This window comes from Oncorhynchus masou, chromosome 23 (assembly GCF_036934945.1).
Source record: "Oncorhynchus masou masou isolate Uvic2021 chromosome 23, UVic_Omas_1.1, whole genome shotgun sequence".
Lineage (NCBI taxonomy): Eukaryota > Metazoa > Chordata > Actinopteri > Salmoniformes > Salmonidae > Oncorhynchus > Oncorhynchus masou.
This window is the reverse complement of record NC_088234.1, coordinates 32,082,416-32,103,956: the sequence shown is the minus strand read 5'-3', so window position 1 is coordinate 32,103,956 and position 21,541 is coordinate 32,082,416. Positions and strand designations below refer to the sequence as shown.

Genomic DNA, 21,541 nt, shown 5'->3' with positions numbered 1-21,541 from the left:
AAAGGGGTGTGTATACTTGGTGAAGGCACTGTATAGATTAGGGGTCCGGTGCTCTGTGGGGATGGATTTGGATTTGGTAATTGATACATATGAGTCTGTCCTGTGTTCCCAGGGAAGCGTGGGGTGCTGAAGCGGCCCTGGTCGGAGGCGGAGCGAGTCGCTGTGGAGACGCACCTGAAGAGGAACATCATGGAATTGCGCGTGCCAGCCAAGGCAGACTGCGAGCACTGCTTGCACCTCTGCCCTCTGCTGGTCAGCAACCAGCGCGACTGGAGGGCCATCAAGTTTTACTGCCACAACCGCATCCAGCTACTGAAGAAGCAATGCCGGAAGGAGAGTGCAGGACAAGGGGTACTCTGTTAGATAGGGATGGGGAGAGAGAGAGAGATGTGAGAGGTCGAGAACCGACTGCTATGATCTGGAGTGACCTGATTCTGGTCCTGGCAAAGTAAGCTCAGTCTACTGGTTTTCTACTGAATTAACCTGACCTCCAACTTAATTTTAAAGACTCGTACCTGGGACTAGGAGTTCAATATTAGTCCATATCTGTAATGTTGACTTCAAGAGTCAAAACGATAATTCATTGAGATTAGTTGAAATGTCTCCTGTAACCTGGGGCCATATCCACAAAGTGTCTCAGAAAAGGCCCAAGGAATCCTGTTAAAAGCTTTTGTTAGAATACATAGTTACATAATTTTTGCCTGACACGGTCAGCCTTCTCTTAATTCTTGCCTAATATGTTGGCATGCGAAATATATATATATTTTTTACAAATTCTGATGGTTGTTCAAATTGAATTAGCATAATAAAGAAATACCCATCAAATTCCATTTTTTTTTAACGGTAATGAGAAGTTTGATGTCGCCCTTCCACAGTGAAAGGTGGCAGAGCTAAAGCGGTGTTTGTCAGGCCGTGAGACATCCCGAAAGTCGGTCTTTTCACAAACGTCTGTAGCGTATTATGACCCCCCCCCATGTCGGTTTTAGGTGCGACTCATCACTAAAGAGGCTTCATGCAAAGCTTTTATTTTTTCCCATACGGTCGTTGAATTCCATATGAATTCACTTTCTGCACCCCTTTAGAATTGAATAAAAACTTCCAAACATGTTTGTCCATGGTAGAAGTTGTCTGAAAGTGACTTTTTGGACCTGAATGCCAAAACATTCAGGAGATAGTTGCGCAAAGTTGACCCATTTTGTATTTCCCACCCTACCGTAAGACATCCATGTCTTTATGACTGAAAAAATATAACTGTTCCAAGTTTGATGTCATTTGAAAGTTTTCAAACAGAGTTGCCAAACTATTTGATACTTTTTTCCAATGTACATATGTACACACACAGTACCAGTCAAAAGTTTGGACACCTACTCATTCAAGGGTTTATTTATTTATTTTTACTATTTTCTACATTGTAGAAAAATAGTGAAGACATCAACACTATGGAATCATGTAGTAACCACGAAAGTGTTAATCAAATCAAAATATATTTGATATTCTTCAAAGTAGTCACCCTTTGCCTTGATGAAAGCTTTGCACACTCTTGGTATTCTCTTAATGAGTAGGTGTGTCCCAACTTTTGACGGTACTGTATATATACAGTGCATTTGGGAAAGTATTCGGACCTCTCGACTTTTTACACATTGTTAAGTTACAGCCTTATTCTAAAATGTATTAAATCGTTTTTTCCCCCTCATCAATCTACACACAATAACCCATAATGACGAAGCAAAACAGGTTTTTATAAATGTTGCACATTTATAAAAAAAAAATATATATATATATACTGTGGGGCAAAAAAGTATTTAGTCAGCCACCAATTGTGCAAGTTCTCCCACTTAAAAAGATGAGAGGCCTGTAATTTTCATCATAGGTACACTTCAAATATGACAAAATGAGGGGAAATGTATGAATTTATTTGCAAATTATGGTGGAAAATAAGTATTTGGTCAATAACAAAAGTTTATCTCAATACTTTGTCATTGACAACAAAGGGTATATAACAGAGGTCAAATGTTTTCTGTAAGTCTTCACAAGGTTTTCACTCACTGTTGCTGGTATTTTGGCCCATTCCTCCATGCAGATCTCCTTTTAAGCAGGGATGTTTTTGGGCTGTTGCTGGGCAACACGGACTTTCAAATCCTTCCAAAGATTTTCTATGGGGTTGAGATATGGAGACTAGCTAGGCCACTCCAGGACCTTGAAATGCTTCTTTCGAAGCCACTCCTTCATTGCCGGGCGGTGTGTTTGGGATCATTGTCATGATGAAAGACCCAGCCACGTTTCATCTTCAATGCCCTTGCTGATGGAAGGAGGTTTTCACTCAAAATCTCACGATACATGGCCCCATTCATTCTTTCCTTTACACGGATCAGTCGTCCTGGTCCCTTTGCAGAAAAACAGCCCCAAAGCATGATGTTTCCACCCCCATGCTTCACAGTAGGTATGGTGTTCTTTGGATGCAACTCAGCATTCTTTGTCCTCCAAACATGACGAGTTGAGTTTTTACCAAAAAGTTATATTTTGGTTTCATCTGACCATATGACATTCTCCCAATCTTCTTCTGGATCATCCAAATGCTCTCTAGCAAACTTCAGACGGGCCTGGACATGTACTGGCTTAAGCAGGGGGACATGTCTGGCACTGCAGGATTTGAGTCCCTAGCGGCGTAGTGTGTTACTGATGGTAGGCTTTGTTACTTTGGTCCCAGCTCTCTGCAGGTCATTCACTAGGTCACCCAGTCTTCCCAGCCTGGTGCAGGTCTACAATTTTGTTTCTGGTGTCCTTTGACAGCTCTTTGGTCTTGGCCATAGTGGAGTTTGGAGTGTGACTGTTTGAGGTTGTCGACAGGTGTCTTTTATACTGATAACAAGTTCAAACAGGTGCCATTAATACAGGTAATGAGTGGAGGACAGAGGAGCCTCTTAAAGAAGAAGTTACAGGTCTGTGAGAGCCAGAAATCTTGCTTGTTTGTAGGTGACCAAATACTTATTTTCTACCATAATTTGCAAATAAATTCATTAAAAATTCTACAATGTGATTTTCTGGATTTTTTTATCATTTTGTCTGTCATAGTTGAAGTGTACCTATGATGAAAATTACAGGCCTCATCTTTTTAAGTGGGAGAACTTGCACAATTGGTGGCTGACTAAATACTTTCTTGCCCCACTCTGTGTGTTTGTGTGTGTGTGTATATAGATATATATATTACTTAGGTTTTCAGACCCTTTACGCAGTACTTTGTTGAAGCACCTTTGGCAGCGATTACAGCGTTGTCTTCCTGGGTATGACTCTACAAGCCTGTCATGTTGAATCGGGAGCGTCGGTGCCACTCAAGGAGACTTGTCCCAAAGCCACTACTGCGTTGTCTTGGCTGTGTGCTTAGGGTCGTTGTTCTTTTGGAAGGTGGTCTTGAGCGTTGATGAAAACTTCCAGAGCGATCTCTGTACTTTTCTCTGCTCGCCTTTCCCTCTATCCTGACTTGTCTCCAAGTCCCTGGCGCTGAAAAACATCCCATCAGGATGATACTGCCACCACCATGCTTTACCGTAGGGATGGTGCCAGGTTTCCTCCAGACATGACGCTTGGCATTCAGGCCAAAGAGTTCGATCTTGGTTTCATCAGAACAGAGAATCTTGCTTCTCATGGTTTGAGAGTCTTTAGGTGCCTTTTGGCAAACTCTAAGCATGCTGTCATGTGCATTTTAATGACGAGTGGCTTCCTTCTAGCCATTCTTATGGGGTATTGTGTACACATTGAGGAATTTATTTTATTTAAACATTTTGTTATTAGGGCTGTAACGTAACAATGTGGAAATAGTCCAGGGGTCTGAATAATTTTCGAAAGCACAGTGTATTTTTATGTTCTTTCTTTGTATCGTTAAAGGAGAAGCTTACCCAAAATTGAGAAACATTCCAGTTCGTTTTTTGGAATACAGAAACACGTTTCCAGGACACCAGAGTGTATGTGGGCAGCAAAATCCCTGTGGTCTGTTAGGTTCTAAATGAACCCAGTAAAACTTGCGGGTGCTTAGTAATGCTCAAACCAAGTTTATTCACCCACTTGGTCAAACAGCTGCATAAGACAACCTATTCACACAAGTACTGTTATTTAACTCTTTCTCCTATGCTGAGTCTCCTACACATCTGAACAGCCAATACATCTCTGCTGCTAGACAGAAACTTATTGATATCTGTTCTTCCTCACTTCATCTGACCTGACCTCGGCCCCAAATTCCTCACTCCTCCTCATAGGATCCCTGATGTCTGTCAGAATGTAAACGTTCTACGTTCCCCTCTCCTCCCTCTGTGATATGAATAAAAATATCAAATCAAATTTTATGGTTTGCAGATGTTAATGCGAGTGTAGCAAAATGCTTGTGCTTCTAGTTCCGACAATGCAGTAATAACCAACGAGTAATCTAACCTAACAATTACCTTATACACACAAGTGTAAAGGGATGAAGAATATGTACATAAATATATATGAATTAGTGATGGTACAGAACGGCATAGGCAAGATGCAGTAGATGGTATCGAGTACAGTATATACATATGAGATGAGTAATGTAGGGTATGTAAACATTATATTAAGTGGCATTGTTTAAAGTGGCTAGTGATACATTTTTTACATGTATGGCAGCAGCCACTCAATGTTAGTAGTGGCTGTTTACAGTCTGATGGTCTTGAGATAGAAGCTGTTTTTCAGTCTCTCAGTCCCTGCTTTGATGCACCTGTACTGACCTCGCCTTCTGGATGATAGCGGGATGAACAGGCAGTGGCTCGTGTGGTTGTTGTCCTTGATGATCTTTATGGCCTTCCTGTGACATCGGGTGGTGTAGGTGTCCTGGAGGGCAGATAGTTTTCCTCTGGTGATGCGTTGTGCAGACCTCACTACCCTCTGGAGAGCCTTACGGTTGTGGGCGGAGCAGTTGCCGTACCAGGCGGTGATACAGCCCGACAGGATGCTCTTGATTGTGCATCTGTAAAAGTTTGTGCTTTTGGTGACAAGCCAAATTTCTTCAGCCTCCTGAGGTTGAAGAGGCGCTGCTGTGCCTTCACCACGCTGTCCGTGTGGGTGGACCAATTCAGTTTGTCCGTGATGTGTGCCTTCAGTTTCGCACGAATGCTGCCATCAATCCACGGTTTCTGGTATTTTGTATTTTCAAGTTTAGAAGTCAGAACCCATCAGGTCGCAAAAGCAAACTAACTGTTCCTCATTACATTACTCCATTACTGTACGAATTGTAGACATGTATTCTTTTTCTCTGCAGCACAAACATTTCTCATTCACGGCATTGCCGCGCAATTGCCACAACTGCACCACCAGTCTGTGTTGATTCTGTGGATGGGTTGTGGCTGTGGTCCAGCTACTGCTACGGCTTCAGTGGCTAGAGCGGCAGTGGCCATCTGAAGTTCAATTTGCCTTAATTCTTTGTCCGAATACTCGGGCTCAAATAAATACTGTTAGACGACACCATCGACCCACCCCCACTCCTCCAGTTGTTTTCTTCATCACTAGCGATTATTTCGTTGTCATACATATTTGTAGATTGCTGTTTACTTTGTATAACTCATATGTAACGCTGTATTCACTTCGCCGCCGAGAGAGCTGGGGAGAGGGCAAACTCCACTGAACTAGTTTGAATGTATGGAATCATTTGGGATTTTCTGTATTTTGGGTGAACTTCTCTTTTAATGTCAATTATCAAAAAATGTGTAAACTCATTTTTTTCATTTTCACATGTTGTAGCTTAGACCCTCCTATGTTACATAGTCTGAGTGTTTGTGTTGTGCACTAAATCGGTTGAGACAGATCATTCTCATGAATACAGGGTGGATGTAATTTCAATCATAACCAGGATTCATAGAATGGACCTATCCCTTCAGTTCACTGCCATTTAGCTGGTACACAATTGAAATTGAAATTGCATTTATCAAGTTACTACCTGAAAGATGTATACAGCCTACCATACATGCTTGCCCATGGTATTCGTGATCAGAAAGTGTCAAACTAATAATTTCTGGAAAAATACCTTAATAGAAAAGGTATTTTTTAGCTTTTAAAATAAACCTTTTAACATAAAGGTAAAAGCATACATAATTTCTCTATGTTAATACAAATAATTGGTTTGACAACCCTTTTTTATAAGCTTTCAAATTCAACCATTTATCTTTTTTAGTGATGACATGTGTTTTCATGGTCGGGTATGCAAAATGGGTCAACTTTGAGCACCTCTATCTCCAGAATGTTTTGTCATTCAGGTCCCAAAAATCACTTTCTGACCACTTCTACAATGGGCAAGCTTGTACGGAGGGTTTCATTCTAATCAAAAGGGATGCAGTCAGAAAGTGATTGAGATTCTATGGAACGACCCCATAAGAGTAGGAGTAAAATGTCTCTTTTCGGTACTTAAGACCAATTTTCTACTCTGACGCTTTATGGATACAGGCCCTGGATTGGGAATCATTGGTCCTAGAAGTGCGGAAGAGTATCCGAGTTTTAAAGACCCAATTTCAATGTGATGGGACATGACGGAGAAAGAACTGAGAAAGTGAGTGAGTTCAGGATTGGAGAATGTTTGGAAGTCAAGCTTCCATCTCCACTGAAAGCTGAAGACGAAATGTGAATGTTAGGTTGTCTTTACAAAGATGGAAGAAGAAACATTATGGTTTTAACCCATAAGAGCCACCCTAGAATTAGCCTACATGTCATATGGACTGGGACATCTATGAACTGTAAAGTGTGTGTTTGATATCGTTAACTGACTGGCGTGGACCCCAACCATTGCTTTCATGGTCAACTGTATTGATCAAAGTATTGGACCGTGATGCACCAGTGAACTTGTTCACATGTACCTTTGTACCCCGGTCTTAGTCATACTAGTATGAAACATGGCACTCATTGTTCAAATGGTTTATAATGTGTTTTTTTATTTTATTAAACTATCATATGGTCTTATTAGTAACAAATGTAAATGTGTACTAATCAACAATGAAATTGGACATAGTAGGGGTTATTAAGGTCTTATTGTGCTTTGGTGTACATAATGTAAATACTACTTATTAAAGTGTATCACATTTTAAAGTGTTTTCTTAACCACAAAGTGAGATTTTGTACTACGGTAACAGATGCAACATAAAACATACAGTGCATTAGTAAAGGATTCAGACCACTTGACTTTTTATTTAGTCTTATTCTACAATTGATAAACAATTTAATCTGCATCAATCTACACACAATACCCCATAACGACAAAGCAAAACAGGTTTTTAGAAATGTTGTGCATTTATTTAAAAAATTAAATACTTATCGCATTTACATACGTTTTCAGACCCTTTACGCAGTACTTTGTTGAAGCTTCTTTGGCAGCGATTACAGTGCCGAGTCTTCTTGGGTATGACTCTACAAGCTTGGCACACCTGTATTTGGGGAGTTTCTCCCATTCTTCTCTGCAGATAATCTCAAGATATGTCATATTGAATGGGGATTGTTGCTTCACAGCTATTTTCAGGTCTCTCCAGAGATGTTCAATCGGGTTCAAGTCCAGGCTCTGGCTGTGCCACTCGAGGATGTTCAGAGACTTGTACCAAAGCCACTCCTGGGTTGTCTTGGTTGTGTGCATAGGGTTGTTGTCCTGTTGGAAAGTGAACCCTTGCACCAATCTGAGGTCCTGAGCGCTCTGGAGCACGTTTTCATCAAGGATTGCTCTGTTAATCTTTCCCTCAATCCTGACTAGTCTCCCAGTTCCTGCTGCTGAAAAACGTCCCCACAGCATGATGCTGCCATCACCATGCTTCACCGTAGGGATGGTGCCAGGTTTGTTCCAGACGTGACGCTTGGCATTCAGGCCAAAGAGTTCAATCTTGGTTTCATCAGACCAGAGAATCTTGTTTCTCATGGTCTGAGAGTCCTTTAGGTGCCTTTTGGCAGAGTCCAAGCGGGCTGCCGTGTGCCTTTTACTGAGGAGTGGCTTCCATCTGGCCACTCTACCATAAAGCCCCGATTGGTGGAGTGCTGCAGAGATGGTTGTCATTCTGGAAGGTTTTCACATCTCCACAGAGGAACTCTGGAGCTCTGTCAGAGTGACCATCAGGTTCTCGGTCACTCCCTGACCAAGGCCCTTCTCCCCCGATTGCTCATTTTGGCCAGGCGACCTGCTCTTTACCACAGGTGGACTCCAATGAAGTTATAGAAACATCTCAAGGATGATCATTGGAAACAGGATGCTCCTCAGCTCAATTTCAAGTCTCATTGCAAAGGGTCTATAAATAATTTTTTTGGGACATTTGCAAATATTTCGTAGCCTGTTTTCGCTTTGATTATGCGGTATTGTGTGTAGATTGAGGATTTTTTTAAATGTTTAAGGCTGTAACGTAACAATGTGGAAAAAGTCAAGGGGTCTGAATACTTTCCGAATGCACTGTATTAGCTACAGTAATGCAAAATATGATAATTTCAGAGTAGTCTAATGAATAAGAACAAGTGTTAACAATATTCAAAATTGTTTCAAGAAAACAAAACTTAGCTCTAATATTTTAAGTCACAAGTACATTATTTGAATACATAGTCACACAAGGTGTTTATCATATTAAGAATATATTAAACATCTTAGGTTGGGTTTCTGCCTTTAGTAAATGAGCAAGGTCTTACCTGGGTTGAACAGGTAATACAGTAAGAAGTCACTTCTACAGATACAGCAGGAAAATTACTCCTCGCTAGATTCTCGTTACAGGTTATTGTCTTGCTGGAAAATCCAGTTAAGGCCATGTTTTAGCCTCCTGTTCATGACACTGTTGACCATAACAAGGGCCCCAGGACCAGTGGAAGCAAATAGCTCCCTAACATCAACACCACCACCATATTTTTCAGTAGTTTTTGGGTTATTTTCTGCTTATACATTCTCATTTCAATGCCAAACCGGCCACTGGTGTGCGTGGCCAAAGAGCTCATTTTCTTGTCGACTGACCAAAGCACCGGTTCCAGTCCAAGTGCCAATGCCATTTAGCAAACTCCAGGTTTTTACATTTGTTGGATGACATGAAAATAGAGCTCTTTGGCCACGCATACCAGTGGTGGGTTTGGCATCAAAATGAGAATGCATGAGCAGCAAATAACCTCATACCTACTGTTGTATGAAATATACTTATTCATGTCACTGAGGGAGAGAGGGGGGACTGTATAACGTTTACATTCTGTCCGGATATACACTGCTCAAAAAAATAAAGGAAACACTTCAACAACACAATGAAACTCCAAGTCAACCACACTTCTGTGAAATCAAACTGTCCACTTAGGAAGCAACACTGATTGACAATAAATTCCACACGCTGTTGTGCAAATGGAATAGACAACAGGTGGAAATTATAGGCAATTGGCAAGACACCCCCAATAAAGGAGTGGTTTTGCAGGTGGTGACCACAGACCACTTCTCAGTTCCTAAGCTTCCTGGCTAATGTTTTGGTCACTTTTGAATGCTGGCGGTGCTTTCACTCTAGTGGTAGCATGAGACGGAGTCTACAACCCACACAAGTGGCTCAGGTAGGAGGAGCAGGAGGCCAGAAACAGACTCCATGAGGGCCCAACGTCCACAGGTGGAGGTTGTGCTTACAGTCCAACACGTGCAGGACGTTTGACATTTGCCAGAGAACACCAAGATTGGCAAAATCGCCACTGGCGCCCTGTGCTCTTCACAGATGAAAGCAGGTTCACACTGAACACTTGACAGAGTCTGGAGATGCCGTGGACAACGTTCTGCTGCCTGCAACATCCTCCAGCATGACCGGTTTGGCGGTGGGTCAGTCATGGTGTGGGGTGGCATTTCTTTGGGGGGCCGCACAACCCTCCATGTGCTCGCCAGAGGTAGCGTGACTGCCATTAGGTATGAGATGAGATCCTCACCCCTTGTGAGACCATATGCTGGTGCGGTTGGCCCTGGGTTCCTCCTAATATGTTTTTTAGTGAAACAAACAAGAAATAAGACAAAAAATACAACTTGAGCGTGCATAACTATTACTTTGTAAAGCCACCTTTTGCAGAAATTTCAGCTGCAAGTCTCTTGGGGTATGTCTCTATAAGCTTGGCACATCTCGCCACTGGGATTTTTGCCCATTCTTCAAGGCAATACTGCTCCAGCTCCTTCAAGTTGGATGGGTTCCACTGGTATACAGCAATCTTTAAGTCATACCACAGATTCTCAATTGGATTGAGGTCTGGACTTTGACTGGGCCGTTCCACAACATTTAAATGTTTTCCCTTAAACCACTCAAGTGTTGCTTTAGCAGTATGCTTAGGGTCATTGTCCTGCTGGAATGTGAACCTCTGTCCCAGTCTAAAGTCTCTAGAAGACTGAATAAGGGTTTCCCTCAAGACTTTCCCTGCACCATCCATCATTCCTTCAATTCTGAACGTGTTTCCCAGTCCTTGCCGATGGAAAAACATCCCCACAGCATGATGCTGCCACCACCATGCTTCACTGTGGGGATGGTATTCTCGGGGTGATGAAAGGTGTTGGGTTTACACCAGACATAGCATTTTCCTTGATGGCCAAAAAGCTCAATTTTAGTCTCATCTGACCTTCTCCGATATGTTTGGAGAGTCTCCCACATGGCTTTTGGCGAACACCAAATGTGTTTACTTATTTTTTCTTGAAGCAATGGCTTTTTTCTGGCCACTCTTCCGTAAAACCCAGCTCTGTGGAGTGTATGGCTTAAAGTGGTCCATGGACAGACACTCCAATCGCCGCTGTGGAGGTTTGCAACTCCTTCAGGGTTACCTTCGGTCTCTTTGTTGCCTCTGATTAATGCCCTCCTTGACTGGTCTGTGAGTTTTGTGGGTGGCCCTCTCTTGGCAGGTTTGTTGTGGTGCCATATTCTTTCCATTTTTTAATAATGGATTTAATGGTGCTCTGTGGGATGTTCAAAGTTTCTGATTTTTTTTTTTATAACACAACCCTGATCTGTACTTCTCCACAACTTTGTCCCTGACCTGTTTGGAGAGCTCCTTGGTCTTCATGGTGCTGCTTGCTTGGTGGTGCCCTTTGCTTATGGTGTTGCAGACTCTGGAGCCTTTCAGAACAGGTGTATATATACTGAGATCATGTGACACTTAGATTGCACATAGGCAGACTTAACCTGTGTAGGACTAGCGGACCCCCCCGCCAAATTCAAAACAACAAAAATCTCATATTTTAAATTCCTCAAGCATACAAGTAATTTACACCATTTTAAAGATAGAATTCTCGTTAATCCAGCAACAGTGTCTGATTTCAAAACGATTTACAGTGAAAGCACCACAAACGATAATGTTAGGTCACCACCAAGCCACAGAAAATCACAGCCATTTTTTCCAGCCAAAGAGAGGAGACACAAAGCAGAAATAGAGATCAAATGAATCACTAACCTTTGATGATCTTCATCAGATGACAATCATAGGACTTCATGTTACACAATACATGTACGTTTTGTTTGATAAAGTTCATATTTACATTGGCGCGTTACGTTCAGTAGTTCTAAAACATGCGGTGATTGTGCAGAGATCCACATCAATTTACAGAAATACTCATAATAAACATTGATAAAGATACTACTATTATACATGGAACTTTAGATAAACCTCTCCTTAATGCAACTGCTGTGTCAGAATTTTTTAAACTTTATGGAGAAAGCAAACCATGCAATAATCTGAGTACAGCCTTTAGACAACAAAGCAGCCGAAAAGATACCCATCATATTGGGTAGTCAACATTACTCAATTTTGTTTCTGGTGTCCTTTGACAGCTCTTTGGTATTGGCCATAGTGGAGTTTGGAGTGTGACTGTTTGAGGTTGTGGACAGGTGTATTTTATACTGATAACAAGTTCATACAGGTGCCATTAATCTTCTTAAAGAAGAAGTTACAGGTCTGTGAGAGCCAGAAATCTTGCTTGTTTGTAGGTGACCAAATACTTATTTTCCACCATAATTTGCAAATAAATTCATTAAAAATCCTACAATGTGATTTTCTGGATTTTTTTTCTAATTTTGTCTGTCATAGTTGAAGTGTACCTATGATGAAAATTACAGGCCTCTCTCATCTTTTTAAGTGGGAGAACTTGCACAATTGGTGGCTGACTAAATACTTCTTTGCCCCACTGTCACTAATATCACCCTGTATCTTCAATGGGGGCTGGGTTGAAAAACTACCAACCTCAGATTTCCCACTTCCTGGTTGGATTTTTTCTCAGGTTTTTCCCTGCCATATGAGTTCTGTTTATACTCACAGACATCATTCAAACAGTTTTAGAAACTTCAGTGTTTTCTATCCAAATTTACTAATTATATGCATATTCTGAAGGTAATTGGTTGCATCAGATCTTATTTAGGGGCTTAATAGCAATGGGGTTGAATACATATGCACACACCACTTTTCATTTTTATGTGTATGTCCATTACATGAAATCCAAATAAAATCCATTTAAATTACAGGTTGTAATGAAACAAAATAGGAAAAAAGCCAAGTGGTTGAATACTTTTGCATGGCGCTGTATAAGAGTACATATCCATTAAGGCTAGATTGTTCCTCAAGATGTTCAAACTTTCATAGATGACCAGCAGGGTCAAATAATAAATACAGTGGTTGCACAGGAGAATTACACCAGATATAACATACCGACCCTAGCCCCGCGGCAAATAGTCTATTGCAGCATAGTTACTGGAGGCTGAGACGGGAGGAGGGGACTTTGGATCCATCCTACGATACCCCCGGACAGGACCAACCAGGCAGGATATATCCCCACCCACTTTGCCAAAGCACAGTGCCCACACCACTAGAGGGATATCCACAGACCACCAACTTACTACCCTAAGACAAGGCTGAGTATAGCCCACCAAGATCTCCTCCACCACATGAGCCCGAGGGGGGCGCAAAACCGGACAGGAAGATTACTTCTGTGACTCAACCCACCCAAGTGACACACCCCTCCTAGGGAAGGCATTGAAGAGCACTAGTAAGCTAGTGACTCATTCCCGGTAATAGAGAATTATTAACTCAGAGGTAGAGAATCCCAGTGGAGAGGGGAGCTGGCCAGGCAGAGACAACAAGGGCAGTTCGTTGCTCCAGTGCCTTGCTGTTCACCATCTCACCCCTGGGCCAGACTACATTCAACCATAGGACCTACTGAAGAGATGAGTCTTCAGTAAAGACTTAAAGGTTGAGACAGGTTGAGAGTCTGCGTCTCTCACATGAATAGGCAGACCATTCCATACAAATGGAGTTCTGTAGGAGAAGGCTCTAACTCCAGCTACTTAGAAATTCTAGGGAAAATTAGGCCTGCATCTTGTGACCGTAGCGTATGTGTAGGTATGTACGGCAGGACCAAATCGGAGAGATAGGTAGGAGCAAGGCCATGTAATGCTTTGTAGGTTAGCAGTAAAACCTTGAAATCAGCCCTAGCCTTAACAGGAAGCCAGTGTAGAGGCTAGTATTGGAGTAATATGATCAAATGTTTTGGTTCTCGTCATGATTCTAGCAGCTGAAGTTTATTTTGTGATTTTTCCGGGTAGCCGGAGAGTAGAGCATTGCAGTAGTCTAATCTAGAAGTAACAAAAGCATGGATTAGCTTTTCCGCATCAGTTTTTGGGACAAAAAGTTTCCGTTTTTTGCAATGTTACAAAGGTGTAAAAAAGCAGTCCTTTGATATTTTTATTAAAAGAGATCAGGGGGTCAAGAGTAACGCCGAGGTCCTTCACAGTTTTATATGTCAGTCGACTGTACAACCATCAAGATTAATTGTCTGATCCAACAGCAGATCTCTTTGGTTCTTGGGACCTAGAACTAAGCATTTCTGTTTTGTCAGAGTTTAAAAGTAAATCATTTGCCCTGATCCATCTCCTTATGTTTGAAACACAGACTTCCAGAGTAGGCAATTTTGGCACTTCACCGTATTTCATCGAAATGTGCAGCTGTATGTCATCTGCATAGCAGAGAAAGTTGACATTGAGTTTCCGAATGAGGTAGAATATATAGTGAAAACAATAGTGGTCCTAAAACGGAACCTTGAGGAACACTGAAACTTACAGTTGATTTGTCAGAGGCCAAACTATCCAGAGAGACGAACTGATATCTTTCTGACAGATAAGATCTAAACAAGGCAAGATCTTTTCTGTGTAAACTAAATTGGGTTTCAATCTCTCCAAAAGAATGTGGTGATCGATGGTGCCAAATGCAGCACTAAGGTCTATGAGCACAAGGACAGTTGCAGAGCCTTGGTCTGATGCCATTAAAAGGTAATTTACCACCTTAACGGGTGCAGTCTCAGTGCTATGATGGGGTCTAAAACCATACTGAAGCGCGTCATATATATTATTTGTCTTCAGGAAGTCAACAACAGATATATATATTTTTTGAGGAATGGGAGATTCTATATGGGCTGATAATTTATAAACTTCTCCATGTGAATACTGAAGTCACCAAAATATTATCTGCCAAGACTACAAGGTTCGATAGGAATTCAGGGAACTCAGTGAGAAACGCTGTATACGGCCCAGCAGGCCTGTAAACCGTAGCTATAAGAAGTGATTGAGTAGGCTGCAAAGATTTCATGACTAGAAGCTTAAAATACAACGTTTTTATTAAATTTAAAAAAAATGTACTTTCAAAAAGGTTAGCAACATTTGCAGGATGTGTGGGGGGGATATGGTCACTAGTGTAACCAGGAGGAGAGCCCTCTTTTAACACAACAAATGAATCAGGCTTGATTCATGATCCATGTTTCAGTCAGTCCAATCACATCGAGTTTATGATCAGTGATTGGCTCATTGACCTTGGAGATATGAGATATCACAATTTCTTTCAATAATGACAGGAATGGAGGAGGTCTTTAGTCCAGTGAGATTGCTAAGGTGAACACCGCCATGTTAAGTTTTGCCCAACCTTGATCAAGGCACAGACACTGTCTGAATGGGGATAGCTGAGCTGACTACACTGACTGTGCTAGTGGCAAACAGTTCGGAACCTTCAACACCTCATTGAAAACCTGTGGTTTGAATTGGAACAGGGCAGTCCATAAGCTCAAAGAATATCAAGGATCTGGAAGGATTCTGTGGAGGAATGGTCTAAGATTCTGCCCAAAGTGTACCCCAACTCATAAAATATCTTAAAAAAGGCACAGTGCTGTTATCCTCACAAGGTGAGGTATTGAAAACAGGTGTCAATAATTGTGACCCCTACCTTTTTGAGATTAAAAAAAAGATCACTTGATTAAGAAAATCCCTTTCTCTTAGCAATTGTATTAGTATAAAAAAGTGTCCATTTTTTTCAGCATTTGATTTTTTTTGTGTGTCCTTTTTGCTCATCTATATCAAGGGTATCAATAATTTCTGACCCCGCTGTACAGTTGAAATCGGAAGTTTACATGCACTTAGTTGGAGTCATTAAAATTAGTTTTTCAACCACTCCACAAAGTTCTTAACAAACTATTGTTTTGACAAGTCAGTTAGGACATCTACTTTGTGCATGACACAATTAATCTTTCCAACTATTGTTTACAGACAGATTATTTCACTTATAACTCACTGTAACACAATTCCAGTGGGTCAGAGGTTTACATATACACTAAGTTGACTGTGTGTATAACAGCTTGGAAAATTCCCAAAACTGAAAATTCCCAAAACTGATGTCATGGCTTTAGAAGCTTCTGATAGACTAATTTACATAATTTGAGTCAATTGGAGGTGTACATGTGGATGTATTTCAAGGCCTACCTTCAAACTCAGAGCCTCTTTGCTTGACATCATGGGAAAATCAAAATAAATCAGCCAAGACCTTAGAAAAAATGGTAGACCTCCACAAGTCTGGTTCATCCTTGGGAGCAATTTTCAAGCGCCTGAAGGTACCACATTTATCTGTACAAACAATAGTACGCAAGTATAAACACCATGGGACCACGCAGCCGTCATACTGCTCAGGAAGGAGACGCAGTCTGTCTCTTAGAGATTAACGTACTTTGGTGCGTAAAGTGCAAATCAATCCCAGAACAACTGCAAACGACCTTGTGATGATGCTGGTGTAAACAGGTACAAAAGTATCTATATCCACAGTAAAACGAGTCCTAAATCGACATAACCTGAAAGGCAGCTCAGCAAGGAAGAAGCCACTGCTCCAAAACCGCCATGAAAAAGCCAGACTACGGTTTGCAACTGAACATGAGGACAAATATTTTACTTTTTGGAGAAATGTCCTCTGGTCTGACGAAACAAAAATATAACTGTTTGGCCATAATGACTATCATTATGTTTGGAGGAAAAAGGAGGAGGCTTCCAAGCCAAAGAACGCCATCCCAACCATGAAGCACGGGGGTGGCAGCATCATGTTTTGGGGGTGCTTTTCTGCAGGAGAGACTGGTGACACTTCAACAAAATAGATGGCATCATGGGGTAGGAAAATGATGTGGATATATTGAAGCGACATTAGTCAGGAAGTTCAAGCTTGGTCGCAAAATGGGTCTTCCAAATGAATAATGACCCCAAGCGTACTTCCAAAGTTGTGGCAAAATGGCTTAAGGACAACAAAGTCAAGGTATTAGAGTGGCCATCACAAAGCCCTGACCTCAATCCTATAGAAAATTTGTGGGCAGAACTGAAAACGTGTGTGCGAGCAAGGAGGCCTACAAACCTGACTCAGTTACACCAGCTCTGTCAGGAGGAATGGGACAAAATTCACCCAACTTATTGTGGGAAGCTTGTGGAAGGCTACCCAAAACAATTTAAAGGCAATGCTACCAAATACTAATTGAGTGTATTTAAACTTCTGACCCACTGGGAATGTGATGAAAGAAATAAAAGCTGAAATAAATCATTCTCTCTTATTCTGACATTTATTCTGACATTTCACATTCTTCAAATAAAATGGTGATCCTAACTGACCTAAGACAGGGAATTTTTTACTAAGATTAAACTTCAGGAATTGTGAAAAACAGAGTTCAAATGTATTTGGCTAAGGTGTATGTAAACTTCCGACTTCAACTGTATATGTTGGTGAACCTGCATGACTTCCCACCATGTGTCTCGTGCGCTTCTATTTGTTTGGTTTGCGTGTGTTTTTTTTTCTTATAATCATTCCAAATACTCTGGTAATGTTTTGATATAGCGGAGAAAGCAAACGGATATCAATTGCTCTGGTGCCATTGCTGAAAGCTTCTCAACCACACACCTATCTGGTTGAAAGCCTCCTCTCTTACACCGCCTCCACGACACAAGCCTCTCCCAAGTGGGTGTGATACCTAGGCTTCTCCTGTGGCGATTACATAAATATACAATGAAGGTTGGTGCATAATGTGCAATTGCTTCAATTGATGTTTATATGGACTAGCTGAAGCAAAGCTTTCGAAGCAGAGGAAGGATTTTAACTATCAACCTATGGGTTATGGGCCAGCACGCTGGGACTCGAAAACACAATCCATTAAGCCACTGAGGCTGTTTGAAATAGGGACATATTATATGAACTGACAGAACAAGGAATACTTGTGAGAATTCAGCATTGAAGCAGCAGAGACCTGCCCATGAAACAATACTTTTTTTTCATTCCTGTTTGCACTTCATAGCTAAAATCCAACTAGATAGCAGAGGAAGATTTCGATCCATCAACCTCTGGGTTATGAGCACATCCACTATGGTTCACGTCTCATGTCTTCCTTCCAGGAAGGAGGCATATAGCAGGGATGGTGGATGCGTAATGTCGAAATGCTTCAATGGATGTTTATATGGACCAGTTGAATCACAACTTTCTAAGTAGTGGATGGTTTAGATCCATCAGCCTCTTGGTACAGCACACTTCCGCTGTGCCACTCTGCTTCCCATGCCTGCTGAGGAAGGAGGCATATAGTAGGGATGGTGGGTGCGTGATGACGATACGCTTTCAGGATGGTTTCGATCCATCGACTTCTGGGTTATGGGCCCAGCACCTTTCCACCACTACTTTCAGCCACTCCAGATGGGACTCAAACCCACATTAACCCACTGGCTTAGGAGGCCAGTGCATTAATCATTAGGCCACTGGGGCTGTGTGATGACAGATGTCAGACTGACAGAAGCTGGGAAAATTGTGGAAAATTCAGCATTGAAGGGGCTGAGACCTGCCCCAAAAATGTGTATTTTTTTCATCCCTGTTTGTTACTTCATTAGCTGAAGGACAACTGGATAGCTTCAATCCATCAACCTCTGGGTAAAGGGCCCAGCACGCTTCCACTTCCACCTCTCTGCTTCTGTTGTTTTCTCCTGAGGAAGGAGGCATATAGCAGTGAAGGTTGTCACATAATGTCAACATTCTTCAATGGCCTCCCGGGTGGATTCAGTGGTTAAGGGCGCTGTACTGCAGCGCCAGCTGTGCCATCAGAGACTCTGGGTTCGCGCCCAGGCTCTGTCGTCACCGGCCGCGACCGGGAGGTCCATGGGGCAACGCACAATTAGCGATGAGACAAGATAGTAGCTACTATAACAATTGGATACCACGAAATTGGGGAGAAAAAGGGGTAAAAATTAAAAAAACAAAAATAAAACATTCTTCAATGGATGTTTATATGGACTAGATGAAGCACAACTTTTTCAGCATAAGATCCATCAACCACTGGGTTATGGGCCCAGTACACTTCCGCTGTGCCAATCTCACCACAGATGGGACTCAACCCAGACCCACAGTGTCCGGTCAGGAGCTCTGCTGGTTGGCTACTGCGTAGCAACCTAGCGGTGCTTGAAGCCCTGGTCTGCCATAGAAAGCCTAAATGACGATAGCCAGAACGGCCAAACCCAAATATTTTTGACATACATTTTGGTGTCTCAAATGTTGTCTCTCAAAAGTTCGATCCCCATTGTGAATTATTTAAAATTACGCTACAAATCAAGATATTTAATTAAATAGTGATCCATTCTGACTGCTCCATTTGTTGTCACACAGGACCACGTGCTGACACAGACCAATCACGGGCCAGCAGGCTAAGAGGAGCCTCCATAGTTGACTCTCAGGCAGGATGAAAACAACTACATTGACCATGATCCTTTTGTATTTACTGCCACTTTCACCATGGTCCTTAACGATTTATTGATTTTTTTGTTGTTGTTGCCTTTCTACAATATGGAGTGCTTCAAATTCAAATACTTCCGTCACCATCAGACGTTTTCCATAGGAATATGTGGATGACGTCAGTGCTACCACTATCTGCTGGTTTTAATGTCTATGACTCAAACCCACAATCCATGGCTTAGGAGGCCATTTGGCCTCTGCTAAAAAGGGTCAGACTATATGAACAGACAGACGCAGGGAAACTTGTGGGAAATTCAGCATTGAAGGGACTGAGACCTGCCCATGAAAAGTGTATTTTTCATCCCTGTTTTCACCTCATATCTAAAAGAAAACTGGATAGAAGAGGTTGGATTTCGATCCATCGACCTCTGGGTTATGGGCCCAGCACACTTGCACTGATTTCAGCCACCACAGATGGGACTCAAACCCACAATCCATGGCTTAGGAGATGCCAAAGCTGGGGGACTATAGTATGTAAATTGGGATAAAAAAAGGGGAAGATTGGGGGAGAAGAAAAGGGAGGGAAAAATATAGAAGGAATAAGGAAACAGGAAACATTTATGGTTCTTCGTTATTTATTATGATGAGCTGAAAAACAATTAACATTTTGTTTTTCCCTGTGTTTGAGGAAGGGGAACAGGTCCCCAGTTCGAATCCTGCCTCAGCCAGAAATAACATTTCTAAACAACCGCTATAGTCTCCAAAAGTGTCATTTTTCACATTGATTAATTGAAAATCACCTGAGTTAATGAAATGATTATGGTAGAATAATCATAACATATAGAAGCGTTGTTCTAATGAGAATGGTTTATTACTGTATTATACTCCCGTTACCTTGTTTATGCAATTAGTATCTTAAATTATCAGTAGTTCTGTTGCAGTTTCTTGTGTACTGCATATTACCTGATATAATTATGAACATTCTAGCGCTCGATTCAATCAGATTAGTGTTGGTCGACACCATCAATAGAGATTGTTTTTGCGTGTCAGAGGTGGTCAAATCTACAAGCGGCTCCTTGCATTACCTTACCGCGTATACTGCCATTGGATGCAACGAAATCACCCAACTTCATATCCAATGAATCCCATGCAGCCACGTTAGAAGTTCCTGCAGCCACGTTACAGGTTCAAACACTTGAATGCGTGAGGTTCTATTGTAGGCTATAGGCCCTACTCGCGATTAGACTGATAGGCTTTAATTAAATCCCCCCTATCCAAATGAACATATGTTATGCAATAGCCTGCACTTTCTATCACCGTTTTAAACTTCTAATGTGGTAGGGATAATAACCCACTGGGCACAGATGTCACTTTGTATGCTCCCTTTGTTACAATATACAATGACAATTCGATGACCAAATATTATAATAAAGTTGCTGTTCATTAGCAGTAAAGGCCTACATTTAATGACAGGTATTTCTAGTAATATAGTCTGTTTTCTAGATGAACACAACCTTCACATGTCATAGGCCTATGCATGTTTTGCCATTATCTCGTCATAATACATACCTTCTGAAAGAGCTCATACCATCTCTTCTGCCTCGGAGCTGGCCAGTTGCCTGCATTGACAAGCCAACGCCCTGTGGTGGCAAATGCCAGCAAGTGGAACATCCACTCCCTTATGGGACTTATGGGGCTTTTTAGACGTCTGAAACCAACAGTATGAATGTATCACACTATCATATCACACTACCACAAGAACAATTAGCAATACATAGCAAACTAAATGTAAAATAGGCTAATACAGCCAGCCTACAAGAATACATGGTGGTATTGGGAAATTAGTCAGGCAAGTAGGCTAATTAAGCATCAGGGCAAATTAGTAAACAGACTATATCAGCTAGGCTATATCATGGACAAATATACTGAACAAAAATATAAAATGCAGAAACCAGGTTTTGCATTTGCTGAACCAGATTTTGCTTAGCCCCAGTCAGTTAATTTTTTATCCTGACAAACCCACAAGTCCTTAACAATTACAAGCATACCCATAACATGATGTAGCCACCACTATGCTTGGAAATATGGAGAGTGGTACTCAGTAAAGTGTTGTATTGGATTTACCCCTGTTAGGATCTAATTCTCAGTTTAAAAACTTGACAGACATTATGAAAGCTTAAACCAATTTATTCTTCCCAGAGGATCAATACAGCTGCATTAGACAAAAACATTGTCTAATGCCGTCATTGAAAATAAGAATTTGTTCTTAACTGACTTGCCTAGTTAAATAAAGGTAATGGTGACTCGTACCAGACTGTCTCTTCTCCTCCCAGTGGATCCCTCCGATAGGATCCCTGATGGCTAACAATAACATATCATAATGTAAATGTTATACATTACCCTCTCTCCCTCAGTGACATGAATAACTATATTTGATATTCTCAGAACCCAACACCACAACACTTTGTATTCAGGACAAAAGGTGAATTTCTTTTCCAATTTGTTTGCAGTATGTAGTGGAAATGTCCTGTATTTTCCAATTCATAAGAGC

At 41.5% G+C, this 21,541-nt stretch overlaps 1 protein-coding gene across 2 annotated transcripts in view; it reads left to right on the top strand.

The window, feature by feature from the left end:
• The window catches only part of LOC135510753 (uncharacterized), a 29,163-nt gene extending 22,061 nt beyond the window's left edge, over nt 1-7,102 (top strand). For both annotated transcript variants that reach the window (XM_064931927.1, XM_064931926.1), the window contains one exon: nt 113-7,102. In XM_064931927.1, coding sequence (XP_064787999.1) covers nt 113-363 — 251 coding nt within the window. In that variant the 3' untranslated portion in view covers nt 364-7,102. The remainder of the gene's footprint in view (nt 1-112) is intronic.
• Nucleotides 7,103-21,541: the final 14,439 nt, after the last annotated feature.